Here is a 21,503-nt window from a genome sequence, read left to right on the forward strand (position 1 = left end):
TATTATTATTATTATTATTATTATTATTATTATTATCATTATTATTATTATTATTATTATTATTATTATTATTATTATTATTAATAATAATAATATATTAATAACCTAAAGACAGAAAATGTACAGAATATACTTATACTTATACTTATACTTTATTATAATGTATACGAAATGTTCCACGGTTATTTTTTTGAATTTGTTTTTATAATAATCTGAACTAAATTTTCATAACCATAAACTATATTTTGCAGAATTCCACAACTAATATTTGTATAAAAAATTATAGAAATAAGATCAGTCAAAATGTGTTATAATGATATTATTATTATTATTATTATTATTATTATTATCATCTTATTCATTGTTGTTGTTGTTTTAACTCTAATTATAAGGATAAATACATATATTATAAAAATATATATATATATTGCTTTCGTAAATTACAGTTATACTGTAAAATAAATTTTTGATAATTATAATTTTATTTAAAGTACAAGTTACAATACTAATATGTTTATGTTTTGAATTCTTCTCCTTCAAATAATCAAACCCTTAACTTCTACCATTTCAAATGCAAATTCAAAAAACGCTGAAAACTTTTGTCCTCAAAAATGTTGGAAATTATGTGAATGTTTAAATAAATGAAACCCTTACTCACGGTGTGTTCCCAAATACGTGTTAAACCAGCAGCATGTGTAGTGAGTTAATAAAAAAGTGAAAAAAAGCATTTCAATATAACTTCACCTATATATAAATGTGCTTTGAGACGAGGGTTACTGATTGAAACTCATAAGACACTATAAAAGAAAATGTAATCATGTAATCCGTAAAGCTATACAACTATTTAAACTTTCAGTTGACAAGTAATGAAATCTGTTTCTAAGTGCACAGTAGCAGTGTGGATTGACTGTCTGTTGTCTCACAGTAATGCAGTGTTCAGAGAGATAAGCATGAGATTACTTCTGTAAAGTATGCGGCCAGTGAACCTCCACCTGTCATCATACTGGAGGTGAAAACACTACACATTCATCTGAATGGCACCTCACACCTCACACTATCCCACCACACACACACACATTCTTATATACTCTATATGGTTTATGGGTTCATTCAATAGGCATAACGGTTTTCTACTGTAAAATCTTCTGTGTTTTAACATGATGGTCAGTCTTGAGATTTTGGTATATTTAAGATTTCATAGTCTCGTGTAGACAGAGGTCTGGAATTCATTGCAGCTTTCGTTGGCCAAGGCCCACCCATGAGGCCGTTTGACTGACAGGTCAAACAACCAATCAGAGTTTGTTTAGTTCACCGTCATGTTTCGAGGCGTAGAAATGTCGCCGTTGTTGTGTAAAACTCTCTGACATATTTTAAGGATTCTATGCCAAGAAATTTGAATATTTGACATACTTTTGAAAATAAAGTGTTTAGTAGATCCTGATAAGTCACAGTTGTAAACACGATGGCTTACTTCTTTAATGAGGGGAATTGACGCCACGGTATCTTTGTTTCCAGGCAGAACGTTAAAGAAAGCGACACACTCGTCTCGTGGAAATCCTGTAGAATTCAACCAATCTGATGACGACTTTTGACACATGAAGTGTTTCCACGTTTGTGTCCCATATGCATCAGACGTTTAGCCAACGGTGCATGACATCTGAGGCTGAGACTAGACATTTCATAACATGTTGTTCATAAAAACATTTATTTTATGACAGTTTATCTATTTGTGTATGCCGATTATTATGATTATATATATTTTTATTCCAGTCTATTTTCTGAAGGCTTTCACTGTGATCACTCACACAGATTTTTGCAAAAGCGTTTTCCTAAACACATTGTGAAAATGTATTTGTTTTCTGTGTTAACAGTTTTCTGATGTATGGAGGGATAAAAAGAGAAATCCTAAACATTTAATATAACACCAAAAACAATTACAGGAATTTTTAACCTGAATTTCACAAACAAGAATTTTGGCCTTTTGTGAATATTTAATTAAATAAGGACTTATTTTCATATTTCTTCATGTAATTAAACAACTGTGGAATCGTGGAGATATATACAGTATCAGTTACTTTTTTACCTTATTCACCTGTGGCCTTTAATTGAATTTAATTATTAATTAGTTGCTTCTTAGCATGCCTGTTATTAACATATTGGCTGTTTATTAGTGCTTATAAAGCACATATTCTGTATAACCATATTCTACAACCCTAATCCCAATACCTAAACTTTAATAACTAACTTACTAATAATAAGCAGCAAATTAATATTTTATTGAGTCAAACATGATAGTTAATGGCTTGTTAATAGCGAGAATTAGATCTTAAAATAAAGTGTGACCGTTTAAGTAAATAAATTCAGAAAGGCCAGTTTTTGATGTGTGTTTGTAGACTGTGCAGTGGTGAATAATCATCTGATGCCGAGCTGATCTCAGAGTCATCTGACCGCATGTTTACATCTCCAGCTCTGCTTTCCTCAGTGTTTTCAGTGGAAGAGCTTTGAGAGAAAGTGAGATCACCTCAACTGTAAACTCTAAGAACAGAGTTAAGTGGGACTTTAAGAGCAGCACAGCTGTTTAACCTTCAAACCGTGCTTAAAATAAAGCCATTACGAGGTGAATTCATACATTCTGATCTGTCTGTCCTTTAGTTTAATGAGTATTGAATCAGTCAGAACAGACTGAAGGACATGTGGTGAGTGGATGGTGCTTAAACGTTCTAGGAGGAATAACATTTAGACATTCATGCATTTGGCACATGCTTTTCTCCAATGTGGCATGCATTTCATCCAAGGTATAGATCTGATCACTTCATGCATTGTCTGGGAATCGAACCCATGATCTTGGTGTTGCAAACAATACGCTCCACCATTTGAGCTGTAGTAATGCTCTAACAGTCATTTTAATTGCTTTAAAAAAAAATAAATAAATAAATGCATGTTTGTTGAATAACAGCACGTGTTTTATCATGCCAACATAAGCTTCAAAACAAGAACATGAGAAGTAAATACAGCCCATAGCTATTCGGTCGAGCATGTGTCGCGCTGGCGTGATGGGATCGTTTGCTTGTTCAAAAGTATTATCAGAGGCCATTTTTTCATGGGTGTTAAGAGCAAACATATGATTTCGCATGTTTATTCAGGTTTTCAGTCTGAAAAGAAAGCAAAAATGCTGAAGACGTAATGTAGTGAATCAGAGTGATGATAAGCCACGTCATTTCCTACTGACAGCTCATGTGATCATCAGCGTCTCTGTCTGCGTATGTTTGCAGTGAACACTGAAAGGCAGAAGCTGCCATTGTCGTTTAAGTCACGGAGGTAAAGTTGGACCATCCTAGTTATTCTCACAGGGTCACTGTACGGCTCTGTCATCTCCGTCGGACAAACGCAGGCAGCTTTATGGCATGTGACGCTGTGGGAACCTGCCTGGACCAACACAAATACAGCCCGGTCGGGAGGAAAAATGGAGCGCTTGACAGCACGTTTCAGTCTGGGCCATTTGGAGGTGTTTGGATCAATCCAAGACACGAAAAGCCAAATATTTTCACTATTCAAAACTCAATCCCTTTTGATGCAGTTCTGCTGTGGTGTGACGGGAGACTGACATTTCCTGTCAGAATGAAGGTCAGAGGTCACAGAGATGCAGTGAGTTAACAAAGCTGTTCATATTTCAGCTACAGGAAACATAGAAGTCTTCTCTGTAAACCATGATATTTCCTAGAAGTGTGTTTGCGAGGTGCATTGACCCGAAGGCTGGTTTAGATGACTGTTACAACATGCAGTGGGTTAGTTAACACACGCGTCTTCAGCTTTTTATTCTGGAGTGGAGCTTGGTTTGAAGAAATCGAGCACAGAAAACGTTAGTGTGTGTGTGTGTATAATAAGTGCTTTCAAATTATTAATCGCTATTAATCGCATCCAAAAATAAATAAATAATTGTTTACATAATTTTTGTGTGTTTACGATGTATATTTATATGTATATATAAATACAAACACATTCATGTATATATTTTAGAATAATATATTGTTTAAATATTAAATATTAAATTAATATAATAATATTAAATATTATTATAAAATAAAATATAAGAATATTAATATAAAAATGTATGAACATATTTAAATATGTAAAATATGTAAAATATGTAAAATAAATATGTAAATATTTATGTAAATATATATATATTTATGTTTATATTTATATATTTATTTATTTATACATTTATTTATTTATTTATTTATATATACACACACACACACACACACACAGCTTACTTTCTAACTAAGATTGTTACTTACTAGATTTTTTACTGAATAAAAAGTTCATAAGAACAGCATTAAAAAATATATATATAATAAATCTTTTGTTTTCTATTTCCAAACAAAATAATTATTATCTTTGGTGAACTAATTCACAGAAGAATGTGTGCCCTTAGCAGATGCTTTCTTAGCAAAGTGACAAAACGCTGCACAAATTACAGTAAGTTCCTAACAAACAGCAGACCAGGCTGAGAAGATCAATCTCCAGCAACCAAAGATATAAAAAGACCTCAAACGCAATTCAGTCGCTAACCAGTTGAATACCTTGGCAAGATGCTACTGCACAATACAATGGATGAGTCCTTAAAGACGAAAAAAGAGAAAGATTAAATGCAAGTTGCACAGACAAATGTGAAGTGCGAGTTTAATGGCCGCCATAAACAAGGGGAACGTCTGACACTGTCTAACATCTCCAGAACATTTACACAAAACACGGACATCCACATCTCACATATGTAGCATGACGTTCTTCAAGAGGTTTTATATATAATCGATGTGGAAAACATAACTCCACGCTCACGAGACACTCATTCCTCAACATATACAGTAGTCTTCAGACTAAACACGCATGTTACATGGAGTTCATCTGATCCAAACATGTACAACTCTCTCTTTCCAATCATAAATCAAACTATGAAAGCAGATCTCAGTAGATTTGTCCTCTCCGATTGAGAGGAGACACAGCATGAATCTGTTATTTTTCATACATGTTTTTGTTTTCACTGAAAGCAGTAGCAATTCTTATAGGACAAATCTATATCTATTTGGAGTGATTTGATTTTAATTTTAGAGGTTAGAGGTTTTGCAGACAATATAATAATCATAAACATTTATAAATATTTTTTGAGGGCTTTTTTGAAGTGTAAAATGGGCTAATGTTTTCCTGTCTGCTGTTTTCCACATCTCTGCTCAGGATAGTACAGTAGCACAGGGCTTTCTTGCATGTTCATCTGTGCCTTTACAGCTTTTGAATCATGTCCCAATTTGATTCAGCAGTGTGTGATTTCAGATTTGATATCTACACTTGGGTATATTTCAGTTAAAATGTCTCTTTTGCTTACAAAAATAATAATAATAATAATAATAATAATAATCTTGTTCTGCTTATGCTTTACAATACGCAGTAAACAGGAGTAGTTTAATCCGATCCAGATTGTTAACTCGTCTTTTAAATTATTAATTAATTAAAAGAATAATTATATTTGTTTAGGGATTCATTCTTCACTGGCTTCACTGCATAGTATTTATTAACTAAAAAGAGCTAGTTCATAAGAATAATTTGTTTGTGAATCAGACTATGATCAAGCTTTTTTTTTTTTTTTTTTACTTAGCGGTATCATTAAGTTTTACTTAGCGGTATCGCTTAATATGGTATCCATATTTTATGTCAGCTGTCATTAAAGTGAAAAAAAGTCAAAAGTATGCCGCTAATAAAACTATAAGAAGAAATGTGCATGCGTGATGCATGAGGCCCTGTCCCAAATGCAACACTTCATGTGCACTTGCAGTTTTACAGACTTACAATGGCCTCCGCATGCACGAGCATCCCCTTTGTGGCTGTTATGCGATCCGCACTTCTGCCAAGCCCGCACTGGGGCGAGTTCCACAAGAGGGTCTGCCTGTAGACTTCTATCTGACACTCAAAGCGGCATTACGTCATGAAAGTGCAGACTCAAAGGAAGACCGCAAAGGTGCCAATTGGGACAGGGCCCGAGAACAAGTGAGATCTGTTCTTGCATGTCACATGTGTTTGAGCTTCCATATTGAATGCATTTGATGTGAACTTTTGTAACAATCACTCATTCATTTAACGTTTACTTTTAGATGTCATTGTCATAACTCATTGCTATGGTTTGCATCTTGCTTCAAAATTGACTGACAGACAGGTGTTCTGAAACTGTGACCTTCATGCTTTCTAACCTTGTCTCTTCTTTTTTTACCTTTATGTTGCAGTTATTCTGCTTATTAAGTTTACATCAGTACATCATGTGCAAATATATATATAGTGAGACTGTTTATTTTATATATGTCACACACACTCTAATTTTAATAACTCTATTGTATTTGATTTGTGCATCAAACACTAGAAAAATACAAGTATCGGTTTGGGACTCAGAATCGGCAGATACTCAAAATTCAATGACTCGGATCCCTAGCATGTGTGTGTCTGTAATTCAAATAAAACATGTATAATGCCTTGCAGACAAAAGTTAAGTCTCAAAACCTAAACAGCCTCAAAGACACAAGATAATAACAATAATCCAAATTAATGGACAGTCTGCCCAAGCCACTGCAATGTTGTTCTCATTGTGTTTTGTATTCCAGGTGGATGTTCTGCAGCTCAGAGCAGATCTCAACCCTCACAACACAATAAATCACATCTTTAGTTTCTCTTGAGGTTTGGCCCGTGGTCTTCTCTTGTCAAATCTGATTCGAGGTTTGTCTCTTCCTGACCAGTGTCTGAAGAAATATCAGTTCAGTCTGAGATGCGTTTAAACTGACGCTCAAGTGAGGCCTTTAATAACGACTACTATGTTCAAGAAAAAGCAATGCGTGTGAAAGCTCCGGCATCTCTGATAATGTTTGATTGGGGCTGATAAAACCAATGAATCATGTAAAGCAGAGTTTGATTATATTAAGATGTGAATTCCTGATGAGGTTCTCAACAAAGCTCTTTGTTAAAGGAGTCATAACCTCTGAGAATGTTGAAAGACCAGACAAGCTTTTCTTCACATACCAAGAAAGAGTGTAGCACACAGACGGCTTTTGCAGAGCAGTTGTGAGTGTTTACCTGTGGACGTGTGCGTCTGTGAGACAGCGGCAGCACGACAGTAAGCAGAGACGGGTCATTAACGACTACAGCGCTAACTGAGACAGAGACCATCCAGCTGCTTTTCTGCCTCTGTCTCTGCTGCTGTGTAGTGTGTTTTGAGATAAAAAAATAAAATAAAAAATACATATTTTTATTAGTAGTACAGTAGTATTAAAAAATGACTGTGATTTTAACGGTAAAGAACTGTTAAAAAATTTGATGTTTTTTCTTTGAAATAACTGTTTCTTCTTAATTTTTTCTCTTCTGTTATGTTTATTAGGTTTGTATGTTACATAAAATGTTGTTAAATTAAAGGGGGGGTGAAATGCTATTTCATGCATACTGAGTTTTTTACACTGTTAAAGAGTTGGATTCCCATGCTAAACATGGACAAAGTTTCAAAAATTTAATTGTACGTTTGAAGGGGTATTTCTGTTCCAAAAATACTCCTTCCAGTTTGTCACAAGTTTCGGAAAGTTTTTTTCGAGTATGGCTCTGTGTGACGTTAGATGGAGCGGAATTTCCTTATATGGGTCCTGACGCAGTTCTGCCGGAAGAGTGTGCGCTCCCGTGGAGCAGAGCACTGAGAGCACAACAGACTTCACTGATCAGAGCGAGAGCGTCGCCAAATGTCACAAAAGAAGTGTGTTTTTGGTTTCCAGGGCAAGACAACCCTGCACAGATTACCAAAGAAAAAACAGCATTAAGGGACCAGTGGATGGAGTTTATTTTTACAGAGCATCAACGGAGCTGTGCAAGTGTTTTTGTTTTACAAACAAGGCCCAGTTTGACGACGGATTTGTGTATCGTTTATTTCTTAAGGATGATGCAATCCCAACGAAAAAGGGTCACGATCGTGTGTTGGAACCGCAGGCGGTGAGTAAAACTGCTTAAAATATCTCTGCCTCCTTGTTAGTGCGTCCCCTCCCATGCCGGAGACCCGGGTTCGAGCCCCGCTCGGAGCGAGTCCTTGCTGCTGCTGCTCTCGTTCAGTTTCAGCCTCTGGATCTGATTCTGGATCATAAATATACGCTGAATCTGACTGTTAGCCATGGTTTGTTTTGGATGATGGTTTTTTCCTCAAGGTAATGTCACAGCTTCCGCACTCGTGATTCTTTAGCTCCGCCCACACGTCACGCCTTCAGTCGGTCGTATTTTTCCGGGAAAAATCGGTACAGACTATCTTTCTCTTATGAATATAATAAAACTAAAGACTTTATGAAGGCGTTATGAAGGATGCAGTACTACTCTATAGGTACTCAAGATTAACAGGATATTGAGTGAAAACGAGCATTTCACCCCCACCCCCCCTTTAATGTTTATTGCATATTTCAGTTTAATGAGTCTCACCATGATGGTGTTTAGTGCTTGTGTGAATGACACCGTGCACCTTCTATGTATCTTACTATTTAAAAGCTGCTTGTGATGGACTTTTTTTCACCACGTGACTCTCTCATCACCACCGTATACCGTATACCAGTGTAATACAAAATGTACAAAACAGATTTCAGTATATTAATATTATATCAGTTAAATTATGGTATTAAACGGTAAATATAAAGTAAAACCTTTAAACCTACAACAGTGTAACTGTATTTTTTACGGTATTATTCTTGCAACCACAGCTGACGGTTTTTTACCGTATGTTTTACGGAATATTTTTAACAGTTTAGTATCGGTAATACAAAATTTAAAGGGGGGCTACAATGTTACGTGTATTCATAGTTGTTCACAATGTTAAAGAGATGGATTCTCATGCTAAACATGACCAAAGTTAAAAAAAATAATAATAATTTGGATTAATCACAGAGAATTTCTATGCTGAAAATCTTGCTTATAGATTGGTACAAGTTTCGGCTGTTTTTTTTTTCGATCGTGGATCTAATGAGGTAGACGATGGTGGAACTCCTTATATGAGCATTTCTCTCAGAAAAGCGCACCCACAAACACGTTGACCAGAGGAGAGTGAGATCGTGCAAATCAATGCGCTTCATTGGGAAATCGTCGGCAGCGCTGCATAGGATTTGTTTGATAATGTCTCCAAATAAGTGTGTTTTTGGATGTGAGTGAAAGTTTACCATGTTCTGCTTCCCAAAGAACCCACCGTTACACGAACAGTGGATGCTGTTTGTTTTTCCGGGGCAGCAACGGAGTGAAGGAAGTGCGTTGTGCGTTGTGTGTTCTCATCATTTCAGTGACGGCACTTCTCCAGGAGCTCAGCTTTTTCGGGAGAGAATCGGAAAGCTGTATTTTTCTTTTATAAATATGATAAAACTAAACTTTTTGGATATATGAAGGATGCAGTACTACTCTGTAGGTACTCAAGATTAACATAAAATTAGGGGAAACTGTGTATGTTATGTACCCTTTAATTATAATAATATTCATATAATTTTACGTGTAGTTTTTCAAGGTCTGATTGGCTGGTCTTTCCAACCATGAGATGTTTCGCAATGTTGTCATGACGGACACCCAGATACACTATAATTGTATAAGTAATTTTGTGCCATGATATGTAGTTTTAGGGGTTTTTTTTAGTTGGGAATATACCCACCGAGAGCGGCTTACCTTGGCCAGACCTTCTGGAATTTTCAGCTGGCTCTGATGTCTCTATAGTGGCTAAACATGGGATATAATTCATTTTGGGTGAATCATCCAGCAGTCTTTGGTCTTATTAATCTATCATTTGTTCCAGAGCAAATAGTTTTGGCTGATGTCAAAACCTCATTGTGTTATATTTTATATCACTTTAACTTCCTCGTACAGAACAACCTCCTGGACAGTAACCAATCTGGCTTTAAAAGCGGCCACTCATCTGAGACTGCCCTGCTCTCTGTTACTGAAGCCTTGCGACTGGCAAGAGCAGCTTCAAAATCCTCAGTACTCATCTTGCTGGACCTGTCTGCTGCTTTTGACACCGTCAATCACCAAATTTTCCTGTCCACCCTCAGAAAGATGGACATCTCTGGAACCGCACTCCTGTGGTTTTAGTCCTACCTCTCTGATAGATCCTTCAGGGTGTATTGGAGGGGTGAAGTTTCTAAGTCACAACAACTTGCTACTGGGGATCCTCAAGGCTCAGTACTTGGTCCACTTCTCTTCTCCATCTACATGACGTCATTAGGATCTGTCATTCAGAAGCATGGCTTTTCTTATCACTGCTGAACTCTCCATTTGGACAGTCAATAGCTAATACTTAAACTAATAATAAAACATACTTACATTAGCTGCTTGAGAAGCTCCAGATTGTCGTCACAAAGTCAGAATAACCTCCTCTCCTAGGTTCATGAAATGGACATCCATAAAATGTGTTGCTGTCCTGTTGTAAGTAATCTTAAAGATTCCTAAATGCATCTACTTTTGGAAGGCCAAATAAAGTGCTTTTGCTTTTGCCTAGAAATACACAGCATCTACATGACATGACTGTTTCAACACTAACTGTGTTTCTGAAACCACGCCTTCTTTTTTGCTTAAACATTTGGGCGCCATTACGCAAATCTTCCCACATAGTGATGTAGAGATGTGGGGACGTGTTTGAATGAGCCGTTTTAGAGGGGCTTGGCAGAGTCTTAACTTTGATAAAGAATATCTCTCTGGATTTGAGACTTTAGTCTTTGCAACTTAACAGTTCTTCTTCATGCACCAAGAGCATGTAACACTCCAAAGAGAAAGGAAAATTTTTTATCGCTTCATACGACGCTTAAATACGACGCTTCATACGACCAACCACTTTAAACTGTCAAACTAAGATTTGAATCCTTGGTGCAAGGAAGTAGTTCTACACAAAATAGGGTTTTTAAAGACACTCTTTTGTTGTATCTTTTTATTTACATACTTGTGCTGTTGAATTGTTGTATAAATGCAATATCACACTCGTAGTCATGCAATACGGCTGTATATTAGCATGCTGTGCTAGCTGTGCTGATATACAGCCATATCACATTGCTACTGTGTTATTGCTCATATATACATTTAAATATGTAGTTTGTTCATAAAACACACACACACACACACACACACACACACAAACGGCATGTACTATGTACATTCAGTGGTGTTCAAATGTCCATATTGAAAGTCAGTTATTCAAATATAATATTTAATATTCATTTGCTGAATATCATTATTATTATTTGACTATTTATATTAATATTATTAATTAATATAATTTTTATTATAAGATAAAAAAAATATACAATATTTCAAAAATCTTTTTACATTATTTATTTTTTTACATGATCCCAGACTTTCTCTGAATGTCCATTTTCTATCAGTCCCAATCATGTTTTTCTAAGCCCACGTGTCTCTCTGTGTGTCCCGTCCTCCGCTCGTCCTCCTCCTGCTCTGGCCTCACTGGCTCCAGTCGGGACCCCGTCTGTCTGCTTGCGGGACCCTCGTCTTAGACGCAGCCAAGAGCTGGACGATCCCTCACCGAACTCCTGCTCAGAACAATTCAGACGGAGCATATTATATAATTATTGTAAAGCATTGTTTTAAAAAGTATTTCATAACGTCTCAAATCGGACAATTCCTGGCGTTTGGAAATGCAGCAGCAGTTAAAAGACATGAATAACAAATGACACGAATAGGTCCCTAGACACGTGTATTAATCAAAGCGCAGACTATCTGCTGACAAAAACCTTCACTGTAATTTGAATTTGATTTCACTTCAGGTTTTTTTTTTTTTTTCATTCCACTTTAAACGTTCCCCAAAAAGAACCAGAAGAGTTATGCATTCATTCAAAGTGTAGAAATGTTTTCACTGGAAACTGATGAATGATGTTTTTGACTTCTAAACACATTAAATTATACAAAGACTAAGACATCATTTATATTAGATCTTGTGTAGAATGTTTTGTGATTTTCTTTTCACAAAAAAAAAAAAAAAAACGTTCAGGACGCCAATAAACACATGCTGAGAGATAATGATTCTGATGAATCCAGTATGGTTTGAAATGCTGGATCCAGGGAAGAAAACGTCGCGTTCCTGCGCTCATGCTAAGACGGATGCCCCGTTAAAGTACATGTGTGTGCGTGTTACTGTATACAGCCACATATCATGAGCCGGAGGTGTCAGATGTAAGATGTCACACCGCAGACTCAGAGCCCAATTACAGGGAGGATTAGGACGGGGCTCAGTGACCCTCGCAGGAATTCACAGGGATGCTCTGTGTTCACTGTCAAACTCTGGGTCGCACCCTGCCTTTAAGTACTTTCACCTGCTAATTAAGCCGTCCAAACTCCAGTCATGGGGAAACGTGTGCGGCCAGACGCTCTTCCAGAGAAAAATAGTCGGTTCACAACTCAAGATGTCCTAATGTAAATATTTGAGCTGGCTTGTATACTGGAGCACGCTCGACTACGCGTGGCAGAGGGACCGGACCGATTCTGGTGCCATTAGCGAGCCATTTGCTTTGCTTAAACTCCAGCTGAAGTGCTTGAAGACGTGAAGACGTGAGGCCGTGTGGCTGTGGGTTTCTGGACAGGAGGAGTTTCATCACAGCTTCATCTCAAATGGTTCTCCTAGAATACATTTGTGCTGTTGTTTCAATTCTTTAAATCTCAATCTTGCAATCATGACACATATGAGTGTTTATTGTAACTGTGGCTTTATATATGTCTAAAACTATTTATTTTTCTCACAATCCCAAATCTATTTCTCACAGTGTGACTTATCTCACAATTAAAATGTTTTACCACACAATTTAACTTTATATCTTAGAATCGCTTTAAAAATTAAAATTTGACTTAATCTCTCAAAACGACTTTGTTGCTTGTAACCGTGGCTTTATATTTTTTATGGCTATGCATCTTTTTGTATTTACCACATTCCCAACATCTATATCTCACAATGTGACATTATATCTTACAATTTGTTTTTTTTTTCAATTGTAAATAATTCTTGCATTAGGGATTTTATGCCTCGCATTTTGACTACATATCTTACAATGTGACCTTAAATTTCACAAAGCGGATTTTTCTTTTAATTGTGACCTTATTTGTCACAACTGAGGTCTACTGAGATCCAGTACAACTTTGTTTTTAGTTTTTTTCTCTAAATCTTTTTAATTTCACTTTTAACATTATAACTAAAAAATGTATAACACAAATTTAATTTAAATATGACTATATTTTGCACAATTGCAAATTTATTTTTGCAAATGTCAAGAATTCTCGCAATAATGATTTTATACCATACAATTATGACTTTAAACCATCACAATGTGACTTCACAAAGAACCTTTTTTCTTGTCGCAGCTTTATATCTTGCAGTTACGACTGTTTCTGGAACTGTATATGACCTCTGTTTGTATTTCTCACAATTCCATCACTATATCTCACAATGTGACTTTTTTTATTTTATTTTATTTTATTTTATTTTCTATGTTGAATATTTCTTGCAAAAGTAATTTTATATCTCGTAGTGTGACTATAAATCTCCCAAAGCAACTTTCTTTTAATTGACTTAATATTTCACAGTCGTGACTATTTTTCACAAATTCCAGCTTCATATCTCACAAGATAACTAAATCTCGCGGAGCAACTTTATTTATAGTAATAACTTTGTATTTAAATAATGCAAACGTGACTTTATGTGGGAAACTCTCTGAGGAGATCTTCTTGAGTTTGTGATGTTGTGGCGACACGCGGTCATCAGTCAGATTAGCAGCAGATGAATGCATCACGCAGTAAATGAGAGGAACGAATGGGCACTGCCATGAAAGCCCGGCAGCCCAACATCTATTTTTAAATCTATATTTGTACACTTTTGATTAAGCCTGCTCAAACCACACAATGGCACATCACACGATCCTAGATGTTCTTACAGCTATTTGCTGCAGTGCCAGCACATCAGTAATGCAGGCCGGAGACACAGTGAAGCCCTGACCAATGGTTTGACAGCCTGTAGGAGCCGGAGGAAGGGCTGCTTGTTTTCCCAATGGAGAATCCAACACTACAGATAAGATAAAATGTATCGACTTAAGCGATTGGCAACATGTTGCCACGCTTAACAGATCATATGGCAATCAAAGTATTAATGTCTCCCACACTTCAAATGAGAATCATTCTGCTGCTAATTACGACCACATGTTAATTTGGGATTGCTCAGGGTTTGTTTGTGCCTATGTCTGTGTGTGTGAGAGAACTGAAGGAGGTGGGACTCAGTCGAGCCTCCTCAGCTTTAAGACCCTCCCAGCAGAGCTGCATATCAGTTTCTCTCTCATGGAGCGGAGAATCAGTTCTGCATGGGACCAAAGCGCTTGAGCGCGTGAATGCATGCGGATAGTGTGTGCTGTTAGAGGCTGAAGCGACGCACTTGATGCTTTGACACTGGAACACAATGACTCTACTGGGATCTGAACATTCCATTCTGATTCGCAGCAAGTTTAAATCAGGTGAGAGCTTTGTTTCACCTCCAAATGAAATGCGTTTAAGAAAACTACTTCGGAAGCTTTGTTTATTTCCCAGTGCATGATTAGTACTTACAATTCACAGAAGGTTTGTGAGTTTGTCACATACACTTTACTTTGGAATATGAAGCTAGTTTTGTTTTAGATTTGTTGGTCGTCGCATACACTTTTAGCCTCACTGCTTCCAAAAGCCTCAAGTGCTTTGATAAAAGGGTCAAAGGTCATCAGGTACCACTTAACCTATGCAAAACCATGATATTATTAGTATTTTCGTCTGGTTTTACAGTACAATTATCTAAACATTCTTAGATACATGTGTTTGATGATGTTAAGATATTAACAAATTCATCAAAATTAAACAAGTTTATGCCTAAAAAAAGAAAGAAAGAAAAAGATGTCAGTGGGATCAGAAAAATATTATTCTTTTTTTTCGTGTTTCAAGCATAAATTCACTTCATTTTGATTTTTTTAAATCAAATTTGTTTATATATGAATATATCTTCATTTTAAGAATGTTTAGGTATTTTTATTAGAAAACAATACAAGAATACTGAGGAAGAAAATCATCCAGTGTAAACACAAACTCTTACATCTGGATTTTGAATTACTTCACACTTGTATTGTTTACTATCTTTGTGTTGCTTTCGAACTCTTTCTCTGTCTCTGTTCATCTACTGAAGATGTCCAGTGTAACATGTACTGTGAACAATGCTGCCATCTTCCTGATGAAAGTGTTACTGAAGAAACACAGTGTCAGAGTCTCTGAAGATCTTCTTTGCTTCTGTTGGCCAACCATCAAGATTTATGGCCCAGCAGACAAACTCTAGCTCATAGCTTTCCTCTCGAACGCTGCGTTTGATTTCACAGCAGGCTCTGGTTTGGCACAGTAATGGTTTACTGCTCAAAATTACAGACAAAATTGAGCTCTTCCTTCAGCGAAGGGAAATGAGCTCTATGCTCAAGGGAAGTGGAGATGTAAGGCCGTTCCACACAGTGGCATGATGGGAAAACTTAAACATTGGCATGTTGTGAACAGCACACATTAGCGCTCTGATGCAGCACAGATGTGAGGTTTGTAGCTGTGTGTGTTGGCTGTTCAGCGAGCGAGCGAGTGTGTGTGTGTGTGAGTGTGTGATTGAGCTGTTCTGATAGGAATCATACCATATGTTCCCTGTGGACGTGTTTGGCTCATTGGGGTTCTTCAACAGGACATGGGCGGCCATGAGATTACATAACCCGTTTAAATGCTTTCTATACTCGTGCATCTGAGGTCGAGGTCTGAAATGTTGTCACTGGGCTTTTAAAGAGATTTACAGACACATTTATCTTGTTAAAGTTCACAGGCATCTAAAGGCTATTAATGTTTTTGGGTGGCAGTAGATGTTTCTATTAACATACACATAGTAAGAGCTTCTGATAACCTATTCCATAGAGATCAAATTGACATATTAATACAATTTATTTGTGTAAACATTTAAATATGAATGTAAACGATATTGGGTTACAGTAATGTAAATGGAGGGGCGGCACTTAAAGGGTTGTTTTTGAAAATTCGAAATAGCAATGAACTTCTCATGCAGATGGAAAATTGCAAAAAAATTGAGAAATCTGGGAAATAATTGGGAGAGAAACTGGGAGTTTCTCATGCTAGAAAGGGTCTGAACAATGACCTTTACCAGTGCTGCCATTTGATGGTGTTTAGTCAAAAATGTAGTTTTAGTAGGCAAAAGTCTTTATATTCTTTCTACAGACATTCCTGTGTAATATTTAAGTCATTTTTATGTGGAAAAAATCTGATCTGTGATAGATAAGTGATAGAAATGCACTTAAAAGTTACATATTTTGCGCAGTTGCACAGTGCATTCATATATAAAAAAGCGCAAATAAACCTGTACATTAATGGGTTATTTTCCTCAAAATAAAAAGGGTCTAAACAATGACTTTGATAAATATTTTGACGTGCCATTGACATGAAAACAGAACATGCCAGGCAGAAGTTAAAGAGCCATGGCTGGTTCCTGTTTGCTCTTTGTTTGTGCATGCATGAAAACACAAAAGCATTTGTGCTCGAATCTCCCAACATACCTCAGATTCAATCCTCACCCACAGAATGTGGATGAACATTATGACCTTCAGAGACCCTGATCAACACATAACTATTTAGTGTTTGCATTTTTGAAAATGGAGGTTTGCCATAGAAGAACCATTTCTGTTCCAAAAAGAACTGTTTTTAAAGGAAGAAACATTTTTTCCCAACTTAAAACAACGTTTTATGAAATGGAAAGTTTACACACTCTTAAAAATAAAGGTCCCTAAAAAGGTCAGTACTTAAAAGAGATTTTTTTGTTTTGTTTCCTAGTGTGAAAATATTTAAATCAAGAGAACTTTTCCCCACTATATAAAGAACATTGCTCCATGGCTGTTAAATGTTCTTCAAGGAACCACAGATGCCAATGAAGAACCTTTATTTTTAGTGCATATAAAGTACTTGATGTCTGAACTCTACGGTGTGCTTGAGATGCATCACCATGTGCCTCAGAGTCCGTCTGAATGTGCATGTGTCACGGCTGCCTGTGTCATGTCAAGATTACAGCCTTGCTATTTACAGGCAATGCAGTTAACGTCAAAGTTCAGGGCATTTGTCATGCAACTCATGACATTTGAGTTTAATGGACTTACACAACCCAAACAAGACAAAGTGTGTACGCTAAGAGTTTAAATGGGGATATTCTAACATAGCATGTGTATTGTGCAATTGCATAATTAATACGTAATTGTTCTCATTAGGGCAAATTATACAGGGTACAAGTTGTTTTTGCAGGTATGTGCCTTGAAGACAACGGCTGCAGCTATTTTTGTGCTATTGAGTCAGATCATCTGGTTTTGATTGTGGAGGGCTATGTGATCCAGTTTGTCTGCAAAGCTGTGATAATTCTTATTGAGGGCAATCACTGAGGGCAATCATGGGTCTGGTGCTTTCGTTTGCCCCGCTAAAATGTGTCATGTTGCCAGAAGGCATTTTTCCACTTTGGGCTTTTATAAACTAGCCTGTTTCTGGAGAGCAAACGTGAGGTCCAGAGACGGTTCTTATAGCGAACAAACAGCATTAAAAGTTTGATCTAGATTGCTCCAGATTGAGGTTCCTTCCATCCGCCAAAAGCAGACTGGCACTGCTTGTCTCAGTTCATATCAGCGATCATGCGAGAGCTGGCAGTGTTATTTGTGCGTGCGAGGTTGTGTAGGTGTGCCAGAGCTCGACATCATTAGATTTCTCTTGTTTGTCCACATACTTGCAGTGCATGACAGTTGCTGGCACTGGACACAGAAGCACAGGTTGTATGACCTAAACAAAAGCAGATGTATGCAGATAGCTGATGCATGATCTCAGAACTACGAACACGCAGCCATCAGTCAGTCCGCCGGCTTTTGTCGACAACACAATTATGCAGCTGGTTGATTGATTGCGATGATAAATGGAAGAACGAATGGACGATCCAGTGAACTTTGACAAGAACAAGAACTGTTGCATGTCCACACATATTTCAATAATATCTCGCGAGCAAGAATGCCGTGAGTGTGATGGTGCTGTTATACAGTTCAGTAAACATCACTGAGTAACTTACATTTTTAGACACAATATTGCCATTTACTTTGTTTATTTTTCCTCCGTAAATGAAAATGGTTCCAGATGAGTCGAAAATATAATCAACACACTGTGATTGGATGAATTGCTCGAGTGAGTGATTCAATGACTCTCATAAAGACGGTAACTTGTTTTGTTCCTGAAAAAATCAGTGTTTTGAACAAATCGCTTGAGTGAATGACTCATTAATTCGCTTATCAAGAAGATTACTTGTTTCTTAATTAATCAATGCTTAAGAATTGAATGATTAAATGACTTACTCATAAAGAAACTTAAGGCCTGTTCACATCAAGGACGATAACTATAAAGATAATGATATAGCTCTAAAAATTGTTCTCAGTATTAAGGAATAGCAGAGTCCACAACACAGCTGTAATGATGAAGGTACAAAGTAACAAAATCGTAGGGATCATGTCTTGCTCATAAAGACAGTTGTCTACTGTCCAAATATCCCCAGACTTGACCAGTTGACTACTTATATGACATATTTTCTATATTTGGCCCATGTATTAAAGTGAGGATGTAGACCTCAAGTGTGTGTCAAACTCTTCATTACCTGATGGGACCAGTCCGATCTCACTCATTAATATTCTATGAGGTGGCTAATTCGTATGAATTTGTACGACCTCATTCATACAAACTGAAATGTTTTGTGTTAAATCGTACATATTTTACGAGTTGCACAATTTGTATGAATTTGTACAAATGTCCTTCACGTAACCCCGCCCCTAAACCTACATATCACTGGGGTCTATACCGATAGTAAAAAATTGTACGACTGAGTTTCGACCAAATTCGTACAAATTAGCCACCTCGTTAAACACGTTTGAATTGGTTGTGAGATATACGAATAGTGTTAGATTTAGATTTGTTTTGTTCTGTTCAGTAGTCCCTAATCATGACACAATATAATTTGTGGCGATTAAGTGATAAAAAAGCAGTTGCAAATGTTGTACACAATAAATATTACCACATCTTTACACCAATAACACGTGCAACACTTTGTTTTTCCATGAATAGCGCTCTAGAGTCTGGATTTTGTGTGCATTCAGGGCACTGCGCTTTGGCATTTTTAAGACCTGGGTGAGGGAGGGAGGGAGTGAGTGAGGGAGTGAGTGAGTGAGTGAGTGAGTGAGGGAGAGAGGGAGTGAGGGAGGGAGTGAGTGAGTGAGTGAGTGAGTGAGTGAGTGAGTGAGTGAGTGAGTGAGTGAGGGAGGGAGGGAGGGAGGGAGGGAGGGAGGGAGGGAGGGAGGAAGTAAGGGAGGGAGTGAGTGAGTGAGTGAGTGAGTGAGTGAGTGAGTGAGTGAGTGAGTGAGTGAGGGAGAGAGGGAGTGAGGGAGTGAGTGAGTGAGTGAGTGAGTGAGTGAGTGAGTGAGTGAGTGAGGGAGGGAGGGAGGGAGGGAGGGAGGGAGGAAGTAAGTGAGTGAGGGAGGGAGGGAGGGAGTGAGTGAGTGAGTGAGTGAGTGAGTGAGTGAGTGAGGGAGTGAGTGAGTGAGGGAGGGAGTGAGGGAGTGAGTGAGGGAGAGAGGGAGTGAGGGAGGGAGTGAGGGAGTGAGGGAGGGAGTGAGTGAGGGAGGGAGGGAGGGAGGAAGGAAGGAAGTAAGTGAGTGAGTGAGGAAGTGAGTGAGTGAGTGAGGGAGGGAGGGAGGGAGGGAGGGAGTGAGGGAGGGAGGGAGTGAGGGAGTGAGTGAGTGAGTGAGTGAGTGAGTGAGTGAGTGAGGGAGTGAGTGAGGGAGTGAGTGAGGGAGTGAGTGAGGGAGAGAGGGAGTGAGGGAGGGAGTGAGGGAGGGAGTGAGTGAGTGAGTGAGGGAGGGAGGGAGGGAGGGAGGGAGGGAGTGAGTGAGTGAGTGAGTGAGGGAGTGAGTGAGGGAGTGAGTGAGTGAGGGAGTGAGTGAGTGAGTGAGGGAGTGAGGGAGTGAGGGAGTGAGGGAGTGAGTGAGGGAGTGATGGAGTGAGTGAGTGAGGGAGTGAGTGAGTGAGTGAGTGAGTGAGTGAGTGAGTGAGTGAGGGAGTGAGTGAGTGAGTGAGGGAGGGAGGGAGTGAGTGAGTGAGTGAGGGAGTGAGTGAGTGAGTGAGTGAGTGAGTGAGGGAGTGAGTGAGTGAGTGAGTGAGTGAGTGAGTGAGGGAGGGAGGGAGGGAGTGAGTGAGTGAGTGAGTGAGTGAGTGAGTGAGTGAGTGAGTGAGTGAGTGAGGGAGTAAGTGAGTGAGTGAGTGAGTGAGTGAGGGAGTGAGGGAGTGAGTGAGTGAGTGAGGGAGGGAGTGAGGGAGGGAGGGAGGGAGTGAGTGAGTGAGTGAGGGAGGGAGGGAGGGAGGGAGTGAGTGAGTGAGTGAGTGAGTGAGTGAGTGAGGGAGGGAGGGAGTGAGTGAGTGAGTGAGTGAGTGAGTGAGGGAGGGAGGGAGGGAGGGAGGGAGGGAGGGAGGGAGTGAGTGATTCAACCACTCTTTTTTAAATACAATTATTGGTTTTGTTCCTGAATGAATCAATGTTTTGCACAAATCAGAGTGACTGAAACATTCTCAACACTAATGCTTCTACTAACATCTGTCTGGAACACGCAAACACATTCAGAGTGATACAAACAACCTAATGTCCCATTGCTGTTGAACTAAATGTCTGGTAAAACGTAATTTATAAAGAAGCAAAGCCATTTTTCCCCCCTTATTCTTCTTAGTCTTCCATACAGTAGATTATACACAGACGTAATACATGGAGACTCGTGCTGTGACAGGGTAGATTGCTGTGATGAGAGACACACCACACAAAACAAAGACAAAAATGAAGCAACAGACCCACAAATATTTCTTAAAACAGGATGTAGGTCTATGATAAACACAGCTCCTGGCTTTAAACAAATCTTCCTTCAGTGTGTGGTCCTCCTGGAGTCTGAGAGGAGGGAGGTGCTCATAAACGTAAGAGGTGGCCCATTAATGTGTGTGTGTGTGTGTGTGTGTGTGTGTGTGCATCATCCGCCCGTCCGTACGGGATGATGTGTTCCTGCTCCGGACACAGATTTCTGTCTGATTTGTCCAGTTTCACTCATGATGAGTCATTATCTGTTTCCTCCTCCACCCACAGTCCTGCAGCTGAGACTCCAGCAGAGGAGGACACGAGAGCAGCTCGCTGACCAGGGCATCATGCCTCGTGAGTAACACCAGCACTCACACTGCATTATGGGTACTTGACAAATGACCGAAGCGCTTTCGTGGCACCGTAAGATCTGCACTACAGTCACACACTCACACCTGTTAACATTTACATAGAAAAGCCCCGTTCACACAGCTGGATCTGGCACACACACACACACACACACACT

At 38.4% G+C, this 21,503-nt stretch overlaps 1 protein-coding gene across 8 annotated transcripts in view; it reads left to right on the forward strand.

Annotated features, from left to right (window-relative positions):
- The window catches only part of myocd (myocardin), a 114,025-nt gene that overhangs the window by 69,876 nt on the left and 22,646 nt on the right, over positions 1-21,503 (forward strand). For 7 of the 8 annotated variants that reach the window (XM_026277344.1, XM_026277348.1, XM_026277350.1 and 4 more), the window contains exon 4: positions 21,266-21,331. In XM_026277344.1, the coding sequence (XP_026133129.1) occupies positions 21,266-21,331 (66 nt within the window). Of the gene's footprint in view, positions 1-14,345; positions 14,532-21,265; positions 21,332-21,503 lie in introns of those variants that run through there. The other variant, XM_026277347.1, reaches the window with a different exon arrangement.

This window comes from Carassius auratus, chromosome 12, assembly GCF_003368295.1.
Source record: "Carassius auratus strain Wakin chromosome 12, ASM336829v1, whole genome shotgun sequence".
Taxonomy (NCBI): Eukaryota; Metazoa; Chordata; class Actinopteri; order Cypriniformes; family Cyprinidae; genus Carassius; species Carassius auratus.